A 23497-nucleotide genomic window follows, 5' to 3' on the forward strand; every position below is an offset into this window, starting at 1 on the left:
GGTCAGGAGATATGAAAAATGGCACAGATACCAATTATTCCATGATTGGCCATACTTCCTGTCCTCCATTTTGATTTTGTTTACAATTTACTTTTTCAAACTCCTCCTCAACAGTTGGTACAATTTTCATCAAAATCGAATCAGATCATCTTCAGACTGTGCTGACATGTTATGGATTTTTGTGTAGCAATGCAACAAATTGGCATCATAATTGCCGTTTGCAGCTGTATTTGGGTTAAAATTGGTTAAATTGGTTTAAAACTCACTAAACCTGAAGTCTTTAAACCAGTCTGCGCAATTGCAGTTGCTGTGCCCTATTTTAGTTTAAGTAGAACATTAAAATATATTTTTGTACATAGTATTTGCACCTTAAATTGTTAAAGAACCAGAATCTGAAGTAGAAACTAATTCTATGAAGCAGTGTTGTTAACTAAAACTGAAAGTAAAACAAATATCTAAAAACATATATTTGTAGATATTTTGGCTGGAAATAAGACAAAAATCTAAGTAAGAAAATATTTTTTTTTGCAGTGTACATGGAAATTATATTATTTTCTTGGGATATATATTCAATAAAATAAGTTTAAGTATTAAAATACCTAAAACAGAACAAAATATAAAGCTATTTTTCGACAGAAATAAGTAATACAATTATTAAAACTTAAATTGATAAAAACAATGAATTAAAATATTAAATTTAAATATTTAAATTAAAAGCTAATTAAAAGGCACTATAATAGCAGTACTATAATAATATTAATCATTTAAAATAACATTGCTGTGAACTAAAATGGTCAAATTCCTATGCATTTGCTCAACCAGATTTCCAACACACTCTCTCTCTCCGCCCAAGGGGCTTATGGGAAGGCAAAACCTGGAGGCAGAACCATGCATAAATATTTGCATGCTTCATTTAGAGACGTGTGTTACTAAAGGGCTCCATTTAACAAGTAGACTCAACTCATACTGCGCATTACCCAGAAGGGTTTGCATGGGAAATTGAATTGCAGATAATCCAATGCATGTAATTTTTCTGAAATTATTTAACGCTGTGCATGAGTGAGGCAGGACCTCAAAACCACACGAGCATTTTAATGAACTAGGTTTCAGATTTTCCAGAAGTAAATGTGTCTTGCTGGATCAATGGACAGGGTTTCTAAATGGTTGCCAGGGTGTTGCTATGCAGTTTCTTATTGGCCCGAGTCTTAAGAGTTCATTTTTAGGTTTCCACGATATTCTGATGTCTAGAAATGGCTCAGGATCTTCCTTCAAGTTTCATTTTTGCCAGCCACCATGTGAAAATTACTTCTTAGAAAAGTAATAGCACTTTATGACCTGAACAATCATTCATGTATGTATCACAAAGGATGTTAAATGAATTACATGTAAAATGCTTTGAGACATTTTCAATTATCAGTGTATCTGCATTACCCGCACTATTTAGACTACAAATTGTTCTAGATTAGTACACAAATTGATATGCACATATTGAAATAGTGTACTAATTTGTGTTATTTTATGCTGATGATACACTGGGCAACTTTTTGAGCAATGTTGCCGGGCAACTTTGGCAAATGTTGCCTTCAATGGGCACCCAGGTGGGATATAAAGCCCACGCCTGATCTAAATTATTCAGATAGAAATTTGTTACCTATTCTCAATGGGAGAATTGAAAAAAAAGTTGCCCGATTAAATTGCTCAAAAAGTTGCCCTGTGTATCATCAGCCTTAGTGTATTATATTTTAATTATTTTAAACGTTTTTATTTTTACATTTAATTTTTAGCTTAAGTTGCAGCAATTTTGTTGTTTTTTTGTCTTCTTTATTAGGGTTTTTATTACTATGTAGCTTCATTTAATCAGCTTTGATTTTAGTAATTTTTGTACTTTACAATTTTTTTTTTAAGTTTTAAAAATTTAATTTTATTTCATTTCAGTTTTTAAAAAGTTTGATCACTTTTTATTTTAGTCTTAGTTTATTTTAAATATTTTATGTTAAACTAACTAAAATGATGAAATGACATCTAGCAAATAAAGCTTTTTTTATTTGTTTTTTATTTATTTTCACTTTTTTATTTCAAGTAACGTATGGTTTTAGTTAACTATAAAAAAACTCTATAATACTATCCTGTACTACTATACTATAATACTATTCTCAAGCACTGTAAAACCAGTGTATAAATCTAATAACAGGTGGCCTTCCAGCATTACTCTATTTTAATTTAATTTAATTTAATTAATCAGCCATTGACTGATAAAATGGCTGCTAAAATAAAATAAAACCTTCTCAAGTTTTTATGACGTTTTTACAGTTTTATAGCTTCTATTACTTTCAGTCTTAGTTTATATTATTGCATCAAGTTAAACTAAATGAAAATGATGAAATGGCATCTAGCAAAGTTTTTAGTTTTTTCAAACTAACTATAATAACATGCTTGAGAAATTTCACTCCAGTGCTGCAATTCTCAAGCACTGTAAAAACAGTGTATAAATGTAATAACAGACATGCAGGTGGCCTAATACTTCCAGCATTACTCTAAGGAGAATATTATGCTGAAGAATAAAGAAATACAATATAACCACTCCAACAAGTGTAATGAGATCTCCTGTCCACCCGCTCTCACCTTCAGTATGAGAGGAGATCCCGGTTTGAGCTCCAGCATGGACGGACCGAAGGGTTCAAACACAGGGTCGGGATAGAAATTGAAGGTCTCGTTCACCACCAGGAGCGTCTGAACGTTATCCATGATGAATCCGATCTCATCCGGCCCACTGCCCACCTCTGAGAAACCCCTTTCGGACCCCGCCACGGACGGCACCAGACACACCATCACAGTGTTGTTCAGCACAGTGCAGTTCTGAGAAAGACAGCAGACCATCAATGATTACTGAAGACACTAACACTGCTTAAGAGCCATTAAAGAGAAGACAAGAAGTAGAGAGGAGGAAAAACAGCAGCCAGAGCCGTTCAGATGAGCGGGTCAAGGAGACGAAAAGGTCACGCTGGCCCTGCGGGACTTTCTCAAGGCTTTATAGAGCCATTTTATGTTCTATATCCCGTCAGCCGTTGACATTTTAAAGGTTAAACTGGGAAAAGGTGATTCAATGTCACATACACGCAAAGAAAAACATGCGCAGGCACACAGACCTTCGGTTGAACACACTTGTTTGTCTGTTCATGCTGCTTTTAGAGCTGAGAAAACACTACAAAACTAGTCTAGACTCTAGCAATTAAAAGTTGTGTTTTTGAACTGCATTTATTTGAACAAAAATTCTGTAAAAACTCTAAAAATTGTGAAAATGTTTTACAATTTAAAATAGCTGTTTCCTATATGAATATATGTTGAAATGTAATTGATTCCTGTGATCAAAGTTGCATTTTCAACATCATTGCTCCAGCCTTCAGTATCATGTTTCTTTATTTGCTGCTCATGGAACATTTCTGATTATGAATGTTGAAGATGCTTAATATTTTTTTTCAAAATGCTAAATCAAAACAATAAACCACTGCAAAACTATTGGGTATAAATATATAGAGAAAGGAAGGAATGATGATGATAAACCCAATAATAATAATGATTATTAATCTGTATGGTAAAGACTTACGTTGACTGAACTGATGCTGCCGTATTTCGCTCTCATCTTGGGCTCTCTGATGGTGGCGAGGTTGCTGCCAGTCACTGTTAATGGAGTTCCACCACTAGGAGAGAGAAAAACAACAATGTAAACCTTAAGAAAACTATTAACCATCCATCAACTCAAACAACATTTTCATTCCCTTCTGAAGCTGATTCAACCACTTTGGCTGAACACTTTTACTGCACTAAAAAGTATTTACTGAAATTATAAAACATTATCTAACATTTCTTGAATTAGGATGCATTTACTGAACAAGTAAAATGACTAAAGATATTATGCCTTGTTTTCAAAAAAACAAACAAATATTGTTAGTTTTTGCTTAAAACAAAACAAAAAAAAAGATCTGCCAATGGGGCAATAAAATAATCAGCCTTTGATTTAAAATAATTTTTCTTACCCCATTTGCACATTTAAAGCAAAAACTAACAAAATTTGGGCTTTTTTTTCAGAAAACAAGACATATCTTAAGTCATTTTACTTGTTCAGTAAATGCATCCTAATTCAAGAAATGTTAGATATTTATACTAGAAGACGAGACAAAAATACTAAAGGGGAAATTTTTTTTTGCAGTGAAGTACATCATTTTAAACATGCTAAACTCTACCATTAACAAGTTTGGGGTGATTTAAAAAAAAAAAAAAAAAAAAAAAAAAAAAACTTATATTCATCAAGGATGCATTAAGCTGCTCAAAAATGACAGTAAAGACATCTATAAAGCAACAAAAGATTTCTATTTCAAATAAAAGCTGTTCTTTTGAACTTTCTAATCATCAAAGCATCTTGAAAAATAAAATCTATCACAGTTTCCATAAAAACCTGAAGCTGCACAAGGGTTTTCATCAACATTTATAATAATCATAAATGTTTCTTAAGCAGCAAATCAGCATATTAGAATGATTTCTGAAAGATCATGTGACTTTTGAAAGATCAAAGACTAGAGTAATGATGCTGTAAATTCAGCTTTGATCACAAAAATAAATTACAGTTTACAATATATTTGCATAGAAAACAGCTATTTTAAACTGTAATAATATTTAGCAATTTTAGTGTTTTTACTGTATTTTTGATCAAATAAATACAGCTTTGGTGAGCAGAAGAGACTACAAAAACTGACCCCAAACTGTTGAATGGTAGTGCAATTAGATTAACCCTCTGGGTCTGAGGGTATTTTGGGGTATACATTTTCTAAAACATATTTTGTGATCGAAAGGGAATATGCGTAGGAGTGGAAATGACCCATGAATATTTAGCAATTCGCACCTGAGAGACAAAGAGCCCAGCCCTAATGGTCCATTATTAAGACTCTGACTATTATGTAAGAAAATGAGAATGCATTTAAATAGCCATGTTATATCAGTATAACTAGTCAGGATGTTGTAAACAACCTCACATTTATTTGCAGTGTAATAAAATAAACACATTAGACATGCAAAGATGAAACAGCTGTTTTGTGACAGGTGCGTTTGAGTGTTGTAAATTGTAATTTCCACAATTTCCAGCATAAAAGCCAACCGCTGAAGTATTAACCTGCTTAACCTGTCTCTCTTCACACCTGTCTCTCTGTCTTTCATCACTTATCTTTCTTTCCCTGGATGTGAGATGGTTTTTCGCAGCTCTAGACGTCAGTGTGAGTCTGTGTGCAGCATTTCTCTGCCGTCAGATTCATGTGTCTGCAGGCTGTGATGTTACTGAACCCTCCAGAGACGGAGCTGCAAACGTTCACGCTAAAGCACCTGCGAGCTGCACTAGTGGACTGTTTTCACTGAGAAACACTCATATAATCCACTGATTCAAACCTAAATGGTGAAAACACATTGTGTGTTAATGAGTCTGACCTGGCGATGCTCCAGTCGGGCTCTATCTTCAGGATGGTGGGGTCGTCCGTGTAGTTGAACTTCACCTCTGGGTTTCTGAGTTCGGCCGCGTTTATGTCCACCATCACTGGGGTCCCGCCTGAACCCAAACCCGCCGGAGTCACACATACTATCTCACGGGGGCTTCGCCTGTCAAACAGAATCACAAAACCTCAAGCTTTATTTCTGTTCAAGGGCTCAAATCATGGAAAACTGCAACTGCTTGGTCTTAAATGTCTGATGTACTGTCAAAATGGTAACATTTACAACTCATCAGTTTTTGGTTACTCAATATATGGGAGTTATGTCGCAAATATTGTGCCAATTTATTTCATTTCATAAATTGTGTGATTGTAAATTTTTATTTATGCTCTTATTTATATCACCACATATGTGACCCTGGACCACAAAACCAGTCATAAGGTTAAATTTGACAAAACTGAGATGTACACATCATATGAAAGCTCAATAAATAAGCTTTCTATTGGTGTATGGTTTGTTAGGATAGGACAATAATTGGCCGAGATACATCTATTTGATAATCTGGAATCTGAGGGTGCAAAAAAATCAAAATACTGAGAAAATCACCTTTAAAGTTGTCCAAATTAGGTTCTTAACAATGCATATTACTAATCAAAAATTACATTTTGATATATTTACAGTAGGAATTTTGCAAAAATCTTTATGGAACATGATCTTTACTTAATTTGCTAATGATTTTTGGCATAAAAAAAATCTATAATTTTGACCCATGCAATGTATTTTTGGCTATTGCTACAAATATACCCCAGCGACTTAAGACTGGTTTTGTGGTCCAGGGTCACATATATGGGCATTTTATTGGTCATTGGAAATTGAAAATCTCATCAGAAAAAGGGAAAATGCTGATTAACAACTAAACTGTGAGTGTTATAGTAAACATTGTGCTAATTTTAAAAATGCAAAACATTTTATATTTTTTTGTTCTATTTAATTTTCATTTAATTTAAATTTTTATTTTTTATCAGCCGTTGACAAACCCATCAGAGAAAAGTGCAATTGCAAATGCAATTCAGTTATTCACAATTCAATTATAACCGTGAGTAATATAATAAGTATTGTGCTAATTTGTTTAATTTAAAAATGGCACAATTTATTTTATTTCATTTTATTTCATTTTTTTATTATTTCTATTTGTATTATTTTATTTTATTTCATTTTATACATTTTATTTATTTACTTTTTTTATTTTATTTTATTTTTTTCATTTTATTTATTTTTTTCATTAATTTATGCACAATTGTAATTGTATTTTATTTTATTATTATATTTTATTAGCCATTGACAAACCCATCAGAGAAAAGTGCAATTTCATGCAATTCAGTTATTCACAACTAAATTACAACTGTGAGTAATATAATAAATATTGTGCTAATTTGTTTAATTTTAAAATTTTACAATTTACTTTTGTTTATTTTTACTTTATGAGCCACTGACAAACCCATCAGAGATAAGAGCAATGTAATGCTATTTAGTTATTCACTACTAATTTACAAATGTGAGTAATGTAGTAAATATTGTGCAATTTATTTCATTTACAAAACTGTGATTTTATTTCCTAGAATGTGACCCTGGACCACAAAACCAGTCATAAGGTTAAATTTTACAAAACTGAGATGTATACATCATATGAAAGCTCGATATATAAGCTTTCTATTGATGTATGGTTTGTTAGGATAGGACAATATTTGACCGAGACACATCTGATTTTGAAAATCAGGAATCTGAGGGTGCCAAAAAATCTAAATACTGAGAAAATCACCTTTAAAGTTGTCCAAATTAAGTTCTTAATGCATTTTACAAATCAAAAATTACATTTTGATATATTTATAGTAGGAATTTTACAAAATATCTTCATGGAACATGATCTTTACTTAATTTCCTAATGATTTTTGGCATAAAAGAAAAATCAATAATTTTGACCCATACAATGTATTTTTGGCTATTGCTACAAATATACCCCAGCGACTTAAGACTGGTTTTGTGGTCCAGGGTCACAAATATTTTTTCTATTCTATTTCTATTTTGTGCACATAATTGGGCATTGTATTAGTCTTTAGTCATTGAAAAACTCAAAGAGAGGGGAAAATGTTGATTAACAACTACAATACACCTGTTTTTTGTGCAACAAAGCTTGACTAACATTATAAGTGAACATCACGAAAAAAAAAAAAAACTTATAATAAAATGAAACATATGTAGAATTTGATGCATTTGAGATTCCAGAATAAGAACAATAAAGCAAACTCATTGACCTGAACTGCATCTGAAAGCAAGAATGAAGCCAAGCGTGCAGAGTATGTGACAACACTGTTTCATCAGGTTGCATCAGGTTTGGAGGTTCAAAGATCACTCAGAGTGAAGGCACCGAACATGACAGACTTTAATCTGATCAAACCAACACATGCACGACTGACGGCGCGTTTAGTCATGTGACAGATAAGAGCTAGATGAGATTCAGTCTGAAAGCTTGTTCCCATGTTTGATCAGACATGCATGTGCGTGTGTGTGTGTGTGCGTGTCCTCTGTGTGTGTGTGTGTGTGTGTGTGTGTGTGTGTGTGTGTGTGTGTGTGTGTCCTTCAACACTTGCTGTGTTGCCTAGGCAACAATGTTCACAACACACAGTGGTGAATCCTGCTGAGTTCTGGACATATTTTGACAGGACTGTCGTCACATTGGTGGAGAGGCGGGTTCAGACACACACACGCTCACATCAATCATTTCTGTTTGCTTTCAGACCTGATGACTAAAAGAAATCAGTGGCTCTGAACACCTGATGACAACACAGTTTTAAATTTACTGCACAATATCATTTTCCTGACATAATCAATTCATATTGAGTTACACTACAGACACTAATTATTTTACCAAAATAAGAGGGATCATACAAAATGCATGTAATTTTTTATTTAGCACTGACCTGAATAAGACATTTCACATAAAAGACACAAGAGAAAATAATAGTTGAATTTACAAAAATAACCCCGTTCAAAAGTTTACATACACTTGATTCTTAACACTGTGTTGTTTCCTGAATGATCCACAGCTGCGTTTTTTTTTTTTTTGTTTAGTGATAGTTGTTCATGAGTCCCTTGTTCAGGTTTTTTTTTTTTTTTTTTCAGCATTTTTGTGTATTTGAACCCTTTCCAATAATGATTGTATGATTTAAAATCCATCTTTTCACACTGAGGCACTCATATGCAACTATTACAGACGTTTCAAACACTCACTGATGCTCCAGAAGGAAAAACTATGCATTAAGAGCTGGGGGTGAAAACTTTTGAACACAATGAAGATATGTCCATTTTTATTATTTTCCCTAAATATCATTTGTTTTTCATTTAGTACTTCCCTTCAGAGGCTACAGAAGATACTTACATGTTTCCCAGAAGACAAAATAAGTTAAACTGACTCTTCAAATTCAAAAAGTGAAACAATGAATAGTTTTATAAATTCTATAAAAAAAAAATAAATAAAATAAAATAAAAAAAACTATAATCTATAAAAAATTATTATTTTCATTTGTCGACTATATGTAAACATCTTTGATCTTATTCAGGTCAGTACTAAATAAAAAGTATCATGCATTCTGTTTGATCCCTCTTATTTTGGTAAAATCGTTAACATTTTGAAGATTTTGTTTGTATATATATATATATATATATATATATATATATATACACAGCCGCTCAAAAGTTTGGGATCTGTAAGCCTTGTAATGTTTTTCTTTTTAAAATACAGAAAAAAACAGTAATATTGAAAAATGTTTTTACAATATAAATTAATGTTTTTTTATTTTAACATACTTTAAAATATAATTTATTCCTGTGATGCAAAGCTGAATTTGATCAGCTGTTACTCCTGCGTAAAGTTGAATATGTTCCTTCAGAAATCATTCTAATATGCTGATTTGTTATTAGAATTATCAATGTTGGAAGCAGTTGGGCTGCCAAATATTTTTTGGAACCTGTGATTCTTATTTAGGATTAGGATTATTTGATGAATAACAAGGTAAAAACAAAAGCATTTATTTAAAATATAAATCTTTTCTAACAATGTAAATCTATGCCATCACTTTTTATTAATATAACACATCCTTGGTAAATAAAAGTATTAAATTCTTTCAAAAAAGAAAGACTGACTGTACTGACCCCAAACTTTTAAACAGTAGTGTATATTGTTAGAAAACCTTTCTATTTTAAATAAATGCTGTTGTTTTTAACCTTTTATTGACCAAGGAATACTGAAAAAAGTATCACAGGTTCCAAAAACAATATCAATTATGTTAATTACAAATATAAATTAAATTTGAATGTATATTAATATAGAAAAACATTGTTTTACATCGTAATAATATTTCACAATATTACTGATCCCAAACAGTATAAAGATTTGGAATGGGAAATATTTTTTTTTTCTTTTGTGCATTTTTCATTCTTGAATTTGGGATAAAATGTGGTATTTAATAAAACAAATTCAAATCAATAACATGGTGCTTTTTTACCAGAGAAATCAGTGTTATTTTAGTATTGTTTATATAGTGTTTATTAATATTTTGAATTATTTTTTATTAAAAAAAAATTATTTTATTATTTTTTATTATTAAGTTTTATTAATTGTGTTTTAGTTTTTTTTTTAAAGATTTGTTACCTAATTTATTTTGATTTCAGTTTTAAGTTTTAGTAATTAAGTACAGTGTCATGCAAAAGTATTCATACCCCTTCATTTTTTTTCACTTTTTTTTGTTGCAGCATTATGTTAAACTGCTTTAAATTACTTTTTTTCCCACATCAATCTACATCTCAGCACAAAATAGGTTTGTAACAACTTTGCAAATTTATTAGAAATAAAAAAACTGAAAAGATCCCATTGCATAAGTATTCATAACCTTTTCTGGGAAACTCGAAATTTAGCTCAGGAGCATTCATATTGCTTCTAGATGTGACTACACTTGGAGTGGAGTTAAACTGTGGCAAATTCATTTGAATGGGTATAATTTAGAAAGGCACACACCTCTCAGAAAAGGCCTAACAGCTGAAAATGCATATCAGAGCAAAAACCAAGATAACTGCCTGTAGAGCTCAGTGACAGACTTGCGTTAAGGCAATGATCTAGAGAAGAGTTCAGAAACAAATCTGCTGCATTGAAGGTTGACAGAAGCATTCTCCATAATGGAAGACGATTGGAACAACTAGGACTCTAGAAAATGTCTGCCAGCCCCCATCCAAGCTGACAGAGATGGAGAGGTGAAAAGGTGAGGCAAAGAATGGCAGATAATTACCAAATGCAGATGTGCAAAGATTGTCACATCAGACCCAAAAAGACTTGAGGCTGTAAAGCTGCTTCAACTATGCACTGAGTTAAGGGTATGAATACTTACGCAATGTACTTATTTCAGTGTTTGCAAATCTGGTTTTTGCTTTGTCATTATTATGGTGTATGGAGTGTAAATTGATGTGGGGAAAAACTAATTTAAAGCAGTTTAACATAATGCTGCAACAAAACGAAACGTGAAAAAGAATGAAGGGGTATGAATACTTTTGCATGGCACTCTAATTATCTTATTTTAGTTCAGTTGCCAATGCAACATTTCCTAATTCAGTTTCATTTCAATTACCAAAAAAGATTTTTAATAGCTTTAGATTTAATTAGCAATAACAACACTGAGGAACTTAAATGAAAGTACGTCTGATTTTTCCATCTGGCTTAATTTGTTTTGAAAATGCAGTGTTGACTGATTGAAACAACAGTACATTATGTCTGAGTGCATTCAGATGAGACAAACAAAACATCGCACCTCTCAAAGCGGCAGGTGTTGAGTCCGATCTTGATGGAGACGGCGCTGCCTGAGTTCAGATGGCTGCCGTGAATGGTGATCCTCGTTCCTCCGGAAATGGGCCCGTATGACGGCAACACGCGTGTGAAGTACGGCGACTGGACACACACACAAAGCGTTTACAATGATAATAACATCACACTAAAACTTCACACAGATCTGATCCTTCTGAAAGCGAAACTCACCACAAACGTGAAGGCTTTAGGAGACACGGCCCTGTACTCCGGCAGACAGTCTCGCACACACACCTCCACCTGAGCTTCCTGCACACGGTAACCTGTGGCGTCGGCCAATCGACACACGATCCTGCAGAGAGAGAGAGAGAGAGACGTGAGGGTCTTAGAAGGGTCTGGATGCGGCCGGCGGCACAAAACTCAAATGAAATCCATTTCAGCAGTGATTGAGCAGCTCACGGTGAGACCAGCTTATAGACGGGTTACAGAGCAACCGCAGGCGCTACATGAACACAGCATCGTAATGAGACACTATAAAACCCAAGCCGGACTGGACAGCGCGTGTCTGTGATTAATGGAATGGACAGCGAACCCTCCCATCATGCCCTGGGGCTGGACGTCCTCCGTCTGTAGTGGGTTATTAACCACGTCTGTGTTGAGCACTTCTAGTTTCACGAAGCTTACGACAGATGGGAAAAGAGTTTTCTGTGATTGCACTAAAAAAACACCAGTGTTTGTTTATTTTGTGAAAGTGTGAAACCTGTTATGATTTATTAATAAACTGTAAAATCAATGTCACTGCCTTTCAGCACCAGGATGCCAAAAAAAGTATGAATGAAGGGCATCACAAATCCAGAAATTGCTGCAAATAGACGTCACTGATGTTTTTTCAATGAGAGGTGCTTAGTGAAAAATGCACTGATAAAAGAATTATAACCAGATCAACTACAAAATGATATTAGAGACTCTGCTATATTTTCTAAATAAATTCAAAATATTAAATCTTAAACGCAACTACTGAATATTCATGTTGAAACTAAATGTATTACATTATTAGTGTTTTAAAGATTAATTGTTAATTTACACTACTGCAAGTGTTTGAACAGTAAGATTTTTAATGTTTTATAAATCATTAATCTGCATTTATTTGATCCGAAGTACAGCAAAAACACTACAATTTTGAAATATGTTTACTATTAACTGTTTTCTATTTTTTTTAATAAATTTTTAAATGTAATTTATTTCTGTTTTTAAAGCAGATTTTCAGCATCATTACTCCAGTCTTCAGTGTCACATGATCCTTGAGAAATCATTCTAATAGGCTGATTTGCTGTTCAAAAAACATGAGTTTGATGAGTAGAAAGTTCAGAAGAACAGCATTTATCTGAAATAGAAATCTTTCGTAACATTATAAATGTCTTTATCATCACTTTAAAGCATCCTTGCTTAATAAAAGTATTCATTTCTAGAACTTATAAATATAAATATATATATATGACCCTGGACCACAAAACCAGTCATAAGGTTAAATTTGACAAAACTGAGATTTATACATCATATGAAAGCTCAATAAATAAGCTTTCTATTGATGTATGGTTTGTCAGGATAGGACAATATTTGACTGAGATACATCTATTTGAAATCGGAAATCTGAGGATGCAAAAAAATCAAAAAGACTGAGAAAATCACCTTTAAAGTTGTCCAAATTAGGTTCTTAATGCATATTACAAATCAAAAATTACATTTTGATAGGTTTACAGTAGGAATTTTACAAAAAATCTTCATGGAACATGATCTTTACTTAATTTCTTAATGATTTTTGGCATAAAAGAAAAAACAAAAATTTTGACCCATGATATGTATTTTTGGCTATTGCTACAAATAAACCCCAGCGACTTAAGACTGGTTTTGTGGTCCAGGGTCACATATATACATACATACTGACTCCAAGCTTTTAAATGGTATAGTGTTTAAGGTTACAAATGCTTTTTATTTCAGATAAATGCTGATCTTTGGCTCTTTCCATTCATTAAAGAATCCTGAACAAGTGTACTCAACTGTTTTAAATATTGATGATAATGATTAAAAAAAGTTTCTTGATCAGCAAATCAGAATATTAGAATGATTTCTGAAGGATCATGTGACACTGTATATAATAATAATGCTGAAAATTCAGTTTGATCACAGGAATACATTACATTTGAAAATGCATTCAAATAGAAAACAGTTATTTTTACTGCACTATGGATCAATAAATGCATGCTTGGTGAGCAGAAGAGACTTCTTTAAAAACATTAAAAACATCACTGTCCAAAAACTGTTGACTGGAAGTGTACAAATTGTGTAATTGTCAGTATTTAAATTTACAATTGTGGACAATATATATGCATTATTAACTCATACTGATTAAAAAAAAAACACTAATATCAGCTGTTAACTGATAAAAAAGTGCCAATACATGCTGTTTTCAACAGCTGGGTTTCCATGCACACATTTTTATCAAAATTTTAGAATAGTGCATAAAACACTAAACCAATAAAACCTCCAAAATGTGCACAAACACACTCTAGTAAAGTTCCTCTGTTCTCCATTTCTATTCTGCACCTGTTTTTCCCAAAAGTGATGTTTTATATTTCTGTTTCTGTTTGTCATAAGACACTTTACACATCAATCAGACGAACTCTTCCTTTCTAAGTGGGCAGTTTTTGGTCAGAATAAGCTGATCGTCAACAGTAAGGCTGGATGAGAGTAAACACAGATCAAGTGCTATTTCAGAACAAAATCATAATAGAAGACTCATTCAAACAGAGATATAATTGCCAATTAAAGTAACACAATGTCTGAGAAAAAGTTCATAGGAAAAGTGTTAAATATAACGAGATCAAAACTGAAACAAACAAAATTTTTACATTAAAATGAAATAAAAAAATTACACTAAAATAAGTAAACTATTTGTAAACGTTTTATATTCTACTCAATATTTTATTGTATTCAATATCCAAGCAAATAAAGCCGTTTCAGACACTCACTGCTCAGCGCTGACGTATTCCTCCTCGATGGGCTGACAGGCCACTTTCCCGATCCGCACTCCATTCTGGATGTCTTTAAACTGAAGGCCTAGATTCTCTCCGCTAATGGTCAGTCTGGTCCCGCCCTGCCGCGGGCCGGTCTCAGGAAACAACTGACCCAGGACAGACACAGAAATGACACTTTGTTGCATGAACTATACCTTAAAAACGATTCAAAGACACAGACATCAAAACTAAGTGCATCTGCGGCCGTCGAGACCTTCGGACGAACACAAACGACAGCCTCCCGCAAAACCGGAGCACAGAAGCAAACACAAACGGGTAATTGGTTTCAGAGGGACCGCTTTAATTTGACATTCACACTTTTCCACAGATAGACGGATGAAAATACGAAAGCGCAGCTTGAGAGAGAGTAAAGCAGAGGAACAGAGAGAGAATAGGTGTACATCATCTGAACAGATGGCTCTCCAAGCGCCTATGGTGTGCTAATAATCCATGTGATAAATTCATTCTTCTCCAAATTAAATTAACACCTAATCTAATAAGTAAAAGACGACAGCGGCGCCGCACAGATAGAGAGCGAGCATGAGAAATCGAACCAGGAGAACAAAGGAAGAGTTTAATTAACACGAGGGGATGTAAATTTAGTAAGTAGATGTTCTAAAAGTTAATGGCAGGAGAATTTGGAACTCGGTGCAACGCCGCAGAGAAAATCCACTTCCAAAATAACAGAGTGAGACTGAAAGAGCTGGAAAAAGATGGAAGAAGTCTGTCGAACATCATCTGTGTCGAAACCTCTCATGATATCAAGAGTTTGTCAAACATGCAAGAAAGAGGAAAACTAGTTTTTCTCATGCTAATATATTTTTAATTCATTTTTAAAACTTGTATATAACGTTTTTAAAGTTAATCCTTGATCCCTGGTTTGGAGAAACTCACCTTGGTGATGCGAGGGTGCGTGCAGCGGCTGTTGCCGGCGGTTGCGTGCATCCAGGTGTTCTCAGGTTGAGCGCATTCCTGCCGCAGAGAGCACTTCTTGTCCTGAACGCACCAGCCGCACTCAAAGCTGGGGTCGGCCTTTAGACACAAGCCACAGCTCTCCCTCAACGCGTAACACTTATACAGATGCGCTGGAGAGAGGAAAAGAGATTTAAAAGCGTAAGGAAACTCTGCTGATTGTCTAAATCTCATGCTGCATCACATTCAACAGGATGTTGGATTTCCTGGAAACTCAGAAAGCTGCATAAAACTCAAATTTTGGGTGACATACTCTAGAGTTTTTTTAACTGGGGTCCAGGAAATGCTCAAAGAAAAAGTGTAAAAAAAAAAAAAAAATACATAATGTGAAAAAAAGACACATATTACATATAAAATAAATAAGAATAAATATAATAATATTAGATACATTTTAAAATGATTAAAATAAATAAAATTATACACTACCAGTCAAAAGTTTTTGAACAGTAAAACTTTTAATGTTTTTTTTAAAGAAGTCTCTTCTGCTCACCAAGCCTGCATTTATTTGATCCGAAGTACAGCAAAAACAGTACAATTTTGAAATATTTTCTATTTGAATATATTGTAAAATGTAATTTATTGCTGTGATCAAAGCTAAATTTTTCAGCATCATTACTCCAGTCCTTAGTGTCACATAATCCTTCAGAAACCACTCTAATATGTTGATTTGCTGTTTAAGAAACATTTTTAATCATTATTATTATCAATACATTGAAAGCAGTTGAGTACATTTTTTTTCAGGACTTTGATAAATAGAATGATCCAAAGATCAGCATTTATCCAAAATAAAAAGCTTTTGTAATAGTATATATACCACTATACCATTCAAAAGCTTGGAGTTAAGCTTTTGATGAAGTTAATTCAGTTATTTTAAATAGTAAAAATATTTCAAAATTTTACTGTTTTTGCTTGTACTTTGGATAAAATAAATGCAGTCTTGGTGAGCAGGAGAGACTAAAAAAAACATTAAAAAATACTATATATTTATTATAAGAAAATATAAAAAGTAAATACATGAATTAATAACTGATTTAAATAAATAAATCAATAACAAGAATGAAAAATAAAAATTACAATAAAACAAATGATTAAAAAGATATACATAACTTAATAAATAAAGATTAAAATGAATCAGTAAGTGCAGTGCTATAAAAATATTTTCCAAACAAACATGTATATTATTTTTCCCACAGTATAATTTGGGTTTATAGAAACAGAGCTGCCTTTTACATTTATAGGATGGGGGTCCCAGACACAAGGATGATCATATTTGACAAATCTCAATCTAATGTTAACACTGCCACTTGTTTCTCTCTCTGCTTTATTGCAAGCCTCATTCAGTCAGAAGTAAGAGATATGAAGCAGAAATATCTCACATGTGACTGTGAATGGATGACAGCATGAGTTCAAACTGATGCCAGCATTACGAATCATGAGCAACAACATGCTCGCAGTGCTGAAGGACAGGATTCATTTATTACAACATTGCACCTGCTTTTCCTGCTTACAAACTAAAGCGTGCTTGTTTATACAAGCAAACGATGCTTTAAAACATTTATAGATGCCGCATCTCTCTGCAGCAGCATCCCGCGGAGGTTGCTAGGCTACCGGATACAGCGTGCCGCAGTGGTCGCCATGGTTACCTTGGATGTTGTAAGGGTTGTCAATGTTGAAGTTGCCGTTCCACACCACAGACAGATCGACGGGGAGATCGCTGATGTCACTTCCTTCATAGTTATACTGCAACACAAGAACAAATGACATTTTCAGGAACATCCAACACATGCATGAATAGGTTTGAGCAGTTGCCACCTCTGCAAAGCTCACTAACATGGTGCCTGTGTGATGCTAGATGGTTAGTTTAACATGTAAAGCATCTCCTCAGGTGACTGTGAGGCCATTCTTGACCTCTACTCTGTTATTTTAGTGTTTTATTAATATGATATGATTTATTTATAAGAGCTGGAATGCTGCACTCACACTGAACACAGTGAAGGATGCTCACTAATAAGGGTTTACAAAATAATGTCCGTCTGAACTTGTGGTTTTGGTCACCAGCAGAAATCAGCCCAAAACCACTGTCAGCATCAACTGTGTCCTTTCATTCGCCCTTAACTCTCATTAAAGTTTCAGTAAAGTCTGTTCTCCCACCAAACGTCTTCCCAAGACAAACACCTTCTTTTATTTAACATAATTGCTATTTGCTCATAACACTACAGGCCCAGAGAGAAAGTTCAGGTGTGTGTCTTTTAGGGCTGTCCTTGAATCAATTTGAATACTTGATTTATAAAATCCTCACTACAATTTGCCCATGTTGAGTAACCGGCAAAATACCAGAAGTGGCGCATTCAATGATGAGAATCCATGTAACACTATATTAGACCACTTTTCAAGGCTGCATAATATATTAAACCCATTTAAAAATCATAATAAAGCAAAATTCTATTGTGAATTCACAAACGCAATGATTCAGTTACAAAAATATATGCATGCAGGTTTAATATATGCGCTTTGTTCACAGTAAATGCTGCTCCACACAAACTGTTATCATTTACTGTCTCAAACTCCATCTCTGCATATTTCTGTTAGTTTGGGTTTATTATAAAGTTCATCTGGGAAAGCAATGTGTGCCATTTCATCAGATTTGTTAGGTAAATCTTTTATAGACCTTCACAAACACAGGGAAATACGTCAATATCTTTCTAAACATGCTAATTGTTCATTGCAATTTCAAAATAAAAGCTCAGATGATCTGAGTTCACACGGTTTGATGTCTACATATTCAAGAAATTGCAGTGGCTGTAGTAGTTCTATCATAAAGACTTGGCCCAGTATTAAAGATTTAGTGGATATTCGAATTAAATGTTTTTTAGTCAATATTAAACAAGGATTAGATCACGTTGTAATCTGTAAAAACAATCATCAGGCCATTGGCGCCCTTTGAAGTCATTTGTTATAATGCGAAATGTACATTAGATCTATTGTACAAAGTAAACAGTTTTGTTTAATAAAACCATATAATTACTTGCGTTTGATACTTCATTTGAACTATTTTTCACCTCATTGCCATTATATATCTATTTAAGTAATTTTACAGTCTATTGTTCACTTAAGTCTATTTTTTTACAACAAAAGAAATAACTTATAATTATCATATTAATCAATTGGCAAAATAAATGTTAGTGTGTTTTATGGATAAACAGAAATCAACGCTTATGAAAATACAATGAAACACTATTCATAACTCTTTTATTTAGTGCTGTCAAATGATTAATCGAGATTAAATCACATCCAAAAAGCTACAATTCAGTTAAATAAATATATGCGATGCAGGTTTAATATATGCGCTCCGTTCACAGTAAATGCTGCTCCACACAAACTGTTATCATTTACTGTCTCAAATAATATTTCTCAGCATATTTCTGTTAGTTTAGGTTTATTATAAAGTTCATCTGGGAAAGCAATGTGTGCCATTTCAATAGATTTGTAAGGTAAATATTTTATAAACCTACACAAAAACAGGAAAATACATCAATATCTTTCCATACATGCTAACTGTTAATTTCATGTTTTGATGTCTACATATTCAAGAAATTGCAGTGGCTGTAGCATCTCTATCATAAAGAATTAGCTCAGTATTATAGATTTAGTGGATATTCGAACTAAATGTTTTTTAGTCAATATTAAACAAGGATTAGATCACGTTGTAAAGAGTAAAAACGATCATCAGGTCATTGATGAGCTTTGAAGTCGTGCAAATGTACATTAGTTCTATTGTTTATAATACATTATGTATTACAAACAGTGTTGTTTAATAAAACCATATGATTACTTGCTTTTGATACTTCGTTTGAACAAAAAAGTAATTTTAAAGTCTATTGTTTACTTAAGTCGATTTTTATTACCACAATTAATTATAATTATCCAATTACTCGATTAATTGTCTGAATAATCAACAGATTACTTGATTACCAAAATAAACATCATGAAAATACAAAAAACTCATTTTATTTCCGTAATGATGTCATGATACATTTATATTAATAGTTAACCATGTATTACAATACCTTTGGAATGCATAAATTCACATTTCTAATTTACATGTAATGCAGGGATTTGCAATTTTATTTATTTTTTTGGTCATCTGAACCTTTTTCACCTAGTAGATCTACTTGAAGCAAGCCTGAGATTACACTAATACATGATTTAGGTCAAAAGTAATCTAAAAGTAATCAAAAAGTAGTCTGATTATATTACCTAAAATATGTACTGTAAGGGATTATGTTACTAGAATTTACATTGTAATTTGGAATCTGTAGGACTTAATATACTTAAATTATTTTTTAATAGACTTAATATATTAGAATGAGGTTTGGTGGCTGTGCCAGACCTGCGTCACGGATGGAGAACTACATGAGAGGAGGAGGATGAATATTCACATGTGTGTGTGTGATGGAGTCAGCAGGACTCAAATGAGGAAACACACAGAAGATGCGTCTGAACCCACGAGAGAGCGACAGCATGAATCACTGAATTGAGATTAATGAAGGAGCACTACAGCGCTTCACCACGGTTCCTCCCTCTGAGAGAAGAGAGTGGTGCATTTAAGACAGACATGCAACACAAAGGAATAAATAAATGAAACGCTTCAGAAAAAGAGAGAGATTCTGTAGCAGTCACTGCTCAGATAATTGCTTATTTTGAAAGCAGACCTGCATTGAGTTGTTAGAAAGCAAAGCTCTCAGAAACACACAGAGATTTCAAAGAGCACTTGAGCAGAACATTCTCTGAGGAAAAAGAAAAAAAAAAAAAAAACAATGTGAGGCTAAGGTGCTGTGAATGGGTGCCAGGGTGTTGCTATGCAGTTGCTAGGGTGTTCTGGTCTCACCCACCCTCTATGATATTCAGGACTGTAAATATTGCCTTAAATGATAAAACCATGTATAAGCAATGATAACAGTGATGCTTTGCATAGTATATATATATCACACACTCATCTGTCATTCATTATTTGCATGTGCATTCATGAGCCACGGATAATTAACTAGTTACTAACGATTTGGTTTCTCATTAGTTAGGAAATGAAAAATGATTCATAGTCTGAACATGAGCTCTGCTCAGTCTTACATGTATGTTATGGTAATTCATTCACCCCGCAGGCTGCAGACGTGCAATCGATTTATTTGGCGAGAGACTGACGCTTTTGAGCAGCCGGTTAACCTCTCACTGGCGTGGGAAGACGAATGCTCGTCTAATTAAATAAACCAGAGATGACGCGGCGAGGCTGAAGAGGACAATGTGTTTGAGTGTGTGTGAGCGGCCTGCATCAGATGATAATAGCTGGAACGAGTTTAATTTCATTTACTAATATACGTGTGCTATATAAAGACAGCACAGCCGCCCACTGCGGAACACATGCTGCCTATTACCGGAACTCACCAAAACCACAACAAAGATGAAAGCAAGCCGTGAAAACTAAATTAAAAGTGAAAATGGAAGGTTGCTAAACAATAGATGCCTGCGTTAATAAATGCATAAATAAGTGAATAAAAGCAAGCATGCCTAAATAATGCAAAAATAAGTGCAGAAACACACACATGCATGCATGCATGAAATAACTAATAAGTTAATCAAAACAAGCATGCATAAATAAATAAATACACCAGTAAGTCCAAACATGCATAAACAAATTAATGCATAAATAAGGGCAGAAACTCATGCATGCATGAACAAATAAATGCAGAAATAAGTGGATAAAAACAAGCATGCATTAAAAAGCATAAATGCATGCATGCATAAACAACAAAATTAAAGGAAAGGAGGTGAAGTGAGGCCAAGTATGGTGACCCATACAAGGAATTTGTGCTCTGCATTTATCCCATCCAAGTGCACACACACAGTAGTGAACACACACACACCGTGAACACACACCCGGAGCAGTGGGCAGCCATTGCTGCGGCGCCCGGGGAGCAGTTGGGGGATCGGTGCCTTGCTCAAGGGACTCACCTCAGTCGTGGTATTGAGGGTGGAGAGAGTGCTGTACATTCACTCCCCCCACCTACAATCCCTGCCGGACCTGAGACTCGAACCTGCAACCTTTGGGTTACAAGTCCGACTCTCTAACCATTAGGCCACGGCTGCCCCATTAAGTGAAATAAATGTAACTACATACTAACTAAATGCGTAAGTGAATAAAAACTAACATGCATAAAAAGCATAAATAAGTGCATAAATGCATGCATGCAATAATTAACACATAAGTAAAAAACAACCATGTATTAATTAATGAAATGTGCAAGCTTGCATAAACAAATAAATGCATAAATGCATGCATGCATTTACAAGTGCTTAAATGCCAGCATATACCACATCCTGTGCTGTGCAAGTCAAACTTACAAGAAAAATAGAAAAGTAATTCATGAATAACTGAAACCAAATAAAACAAGATCAAAGTTAAAAAGCAAACTCCAAAAAAAGTAATAAAAATACGAACTAGTGATACTAGTGATAGTGAAACATTGATAATTTCCTGTCTTGTTGTTCTAATCTCGACACAATCACAGCAGTATGGTTGGCGGTTTAAATCTCATGTGGGACGCTGAAGGATGTTGGTTTAGTGATAAACAAGTGAATAAAAACAAGCATGCATAAAGTGCATAAATGCATGCATGCATAAACAAATAAATGCATAAATGCATGCATGAATAAAAAAAAAAGTGAATAAAAACAAGCGTGCATAAATAAATAAACAAGAGCATAAGTGCAAGTATGCATAAACAAATAAATGCATAAATAAGAGAATAAATGCAGGCATGTATGAACAAATAAATGCATGCATAAATAAATAAACACGTAAAAAGCAAGCATGCATAAATAAATACACAAATAAGTGAATAAAAACAAGCAAGCATATACAATTAAATGCATAAATAAGTGCATAAATGCATGCATGCATTTACAAGTGCATAAATGCCAGCATATACCACATCCTGTGCTGTGCAAATCAAACTTACAAACAAGAAAAGTAATTCATGAACAACCGAAACTAAATAAAACGAGATCGAAGTTAAAAAGCAAACACCAAAAAAGAAAAAAAAAAAAACGAACTAGAGAGCCTTTCAAAACTATAATAAGCCAAGTCATTGTTTCTTTCTTTTGTCTTGTTGATCTGATCTCGACACAATCACAGCAGTAATCATATGGTTGGCGGTTTGAGTCTCACATGGGACGCTGAAGGATGTTGATTTAGTGATTCAGCTGATGGTTTAATGATCTTGTCCTTCCTCTGACCCCAACTATTGTGTCCCGAAGCAGGACCCTTGCTGCTCCGGGGATGTTGTAACATGGACCCCTCGATCCTCCCAAAGCAAATAAATATTATAATAAGAGTGCGCGCTCATATCAAACTCATCTCAATCAGTCTGACTGAAAAGCCTTATATGTTGATTCAAATGTCACATGAGACATAAACATAAAAAGCAATCAAGATGAGTATAGAATAATGCATAAATTAAATGTTACAAATACTTCTGCTGTTGTGAGCTTAAAACAACGGCTTTAAGTTACAAGAGAGAACAATGCATCACTCTGACTCATCTTCATGCAATAACTATTATTAAAATAATATTACTCTCAAGTCCCTCCACATTCAATTGTAAACTTTATTTCTCTTAAGTGATTAATGATTTAAAGCAGGTCTATATCTGCTGTTCTGTCTCAGGTGCAGTGAGTTTCTAAAAGCCTCCGCTGTTCCTGAACGGCCCCCGGCTACAGTCTCTCTCTTTTCTCATCCTCTCCTGCTTCATTTTTCTTTACTGTAGTATCTATTACTGCTGTGTCGCTCTCACACTGTAATTAATCACCATTTTTTATCGGTGTCTCCTCTAATTGGTTCTCATCAGAACTCTGCTGCTCCTCACACAAACGCACACACACACACCTGCCGTTGCCGTCATCAGCTGTACGAGAGCCGCTCTATTCGTTTCTATTCTCCTCCCAGCCTGTTTTCTGACAGAGCTTCATAAAGGAAGATGAATTAAACACAGGGACAGTCTGTGCTGATACTGTACGTTAGACAGCGTCTTCAGGGACAAATGCAGCAACATGATGAGTAATGCAGCCAGAAAAAGAT

At 33.9% G+C, this 23497-nt stretch overlaps 1 protein-coding gene across 1 annotated transcript in view; it reads right to left on the reverse strand.

Annotated features, from left to right (window-relative positions):
• LOC141346792 (plexin-A1-like) overlaps window positions 1-23497 on the reverse strand; it is a 48255-nt gene that overhangs the window by 18252 nt on the left and 6506 nt on the right. Inside the window, exons 3-10 of the mRNA XM_073851750.1 lie at window positions 17010-17106; window positions 15289-15479; window positions 14350-14501; window positions 11552-11672; window positions 11328-11464; window positions 5473-5640; window positions 3605-3698; window positions 2623-2856 (exon numbers count right to left, since the gene is read on the reverse strand). Coding sequence (XP_073707851.1) covers window positions 2623-2856; window positions 3605-3698; window positions 5473-5640; window positions 11328-11464; window positions 11552-11672; window positions 14350-14501; window positions 15289-15479; window positions 17010-17106 — 1194 coding nt within the window. The remainder of the gene's footprint in view (window positions 1-2622; window positions 2857-3604; window positions 3699-5472; window positions 5641-11327; window positions 11465-11551; window positions 11673-14349; window positions 14502-15288; window positions 15480-17009; window positions 17107-23497) is intronic.

Source organism: Garra rufa, chromosome 12 (assembly GCF_049309525.1).
Source record: "Garra rufa chromosome 12, GarRuf1.0, whole genome shotgun sequence".
Lineage (NCBI taxonomy): Eukaryota > Metazoa > Chordata > Actinopteri > Cypriniformes > Cyprinidae > Garra > Garra rufa.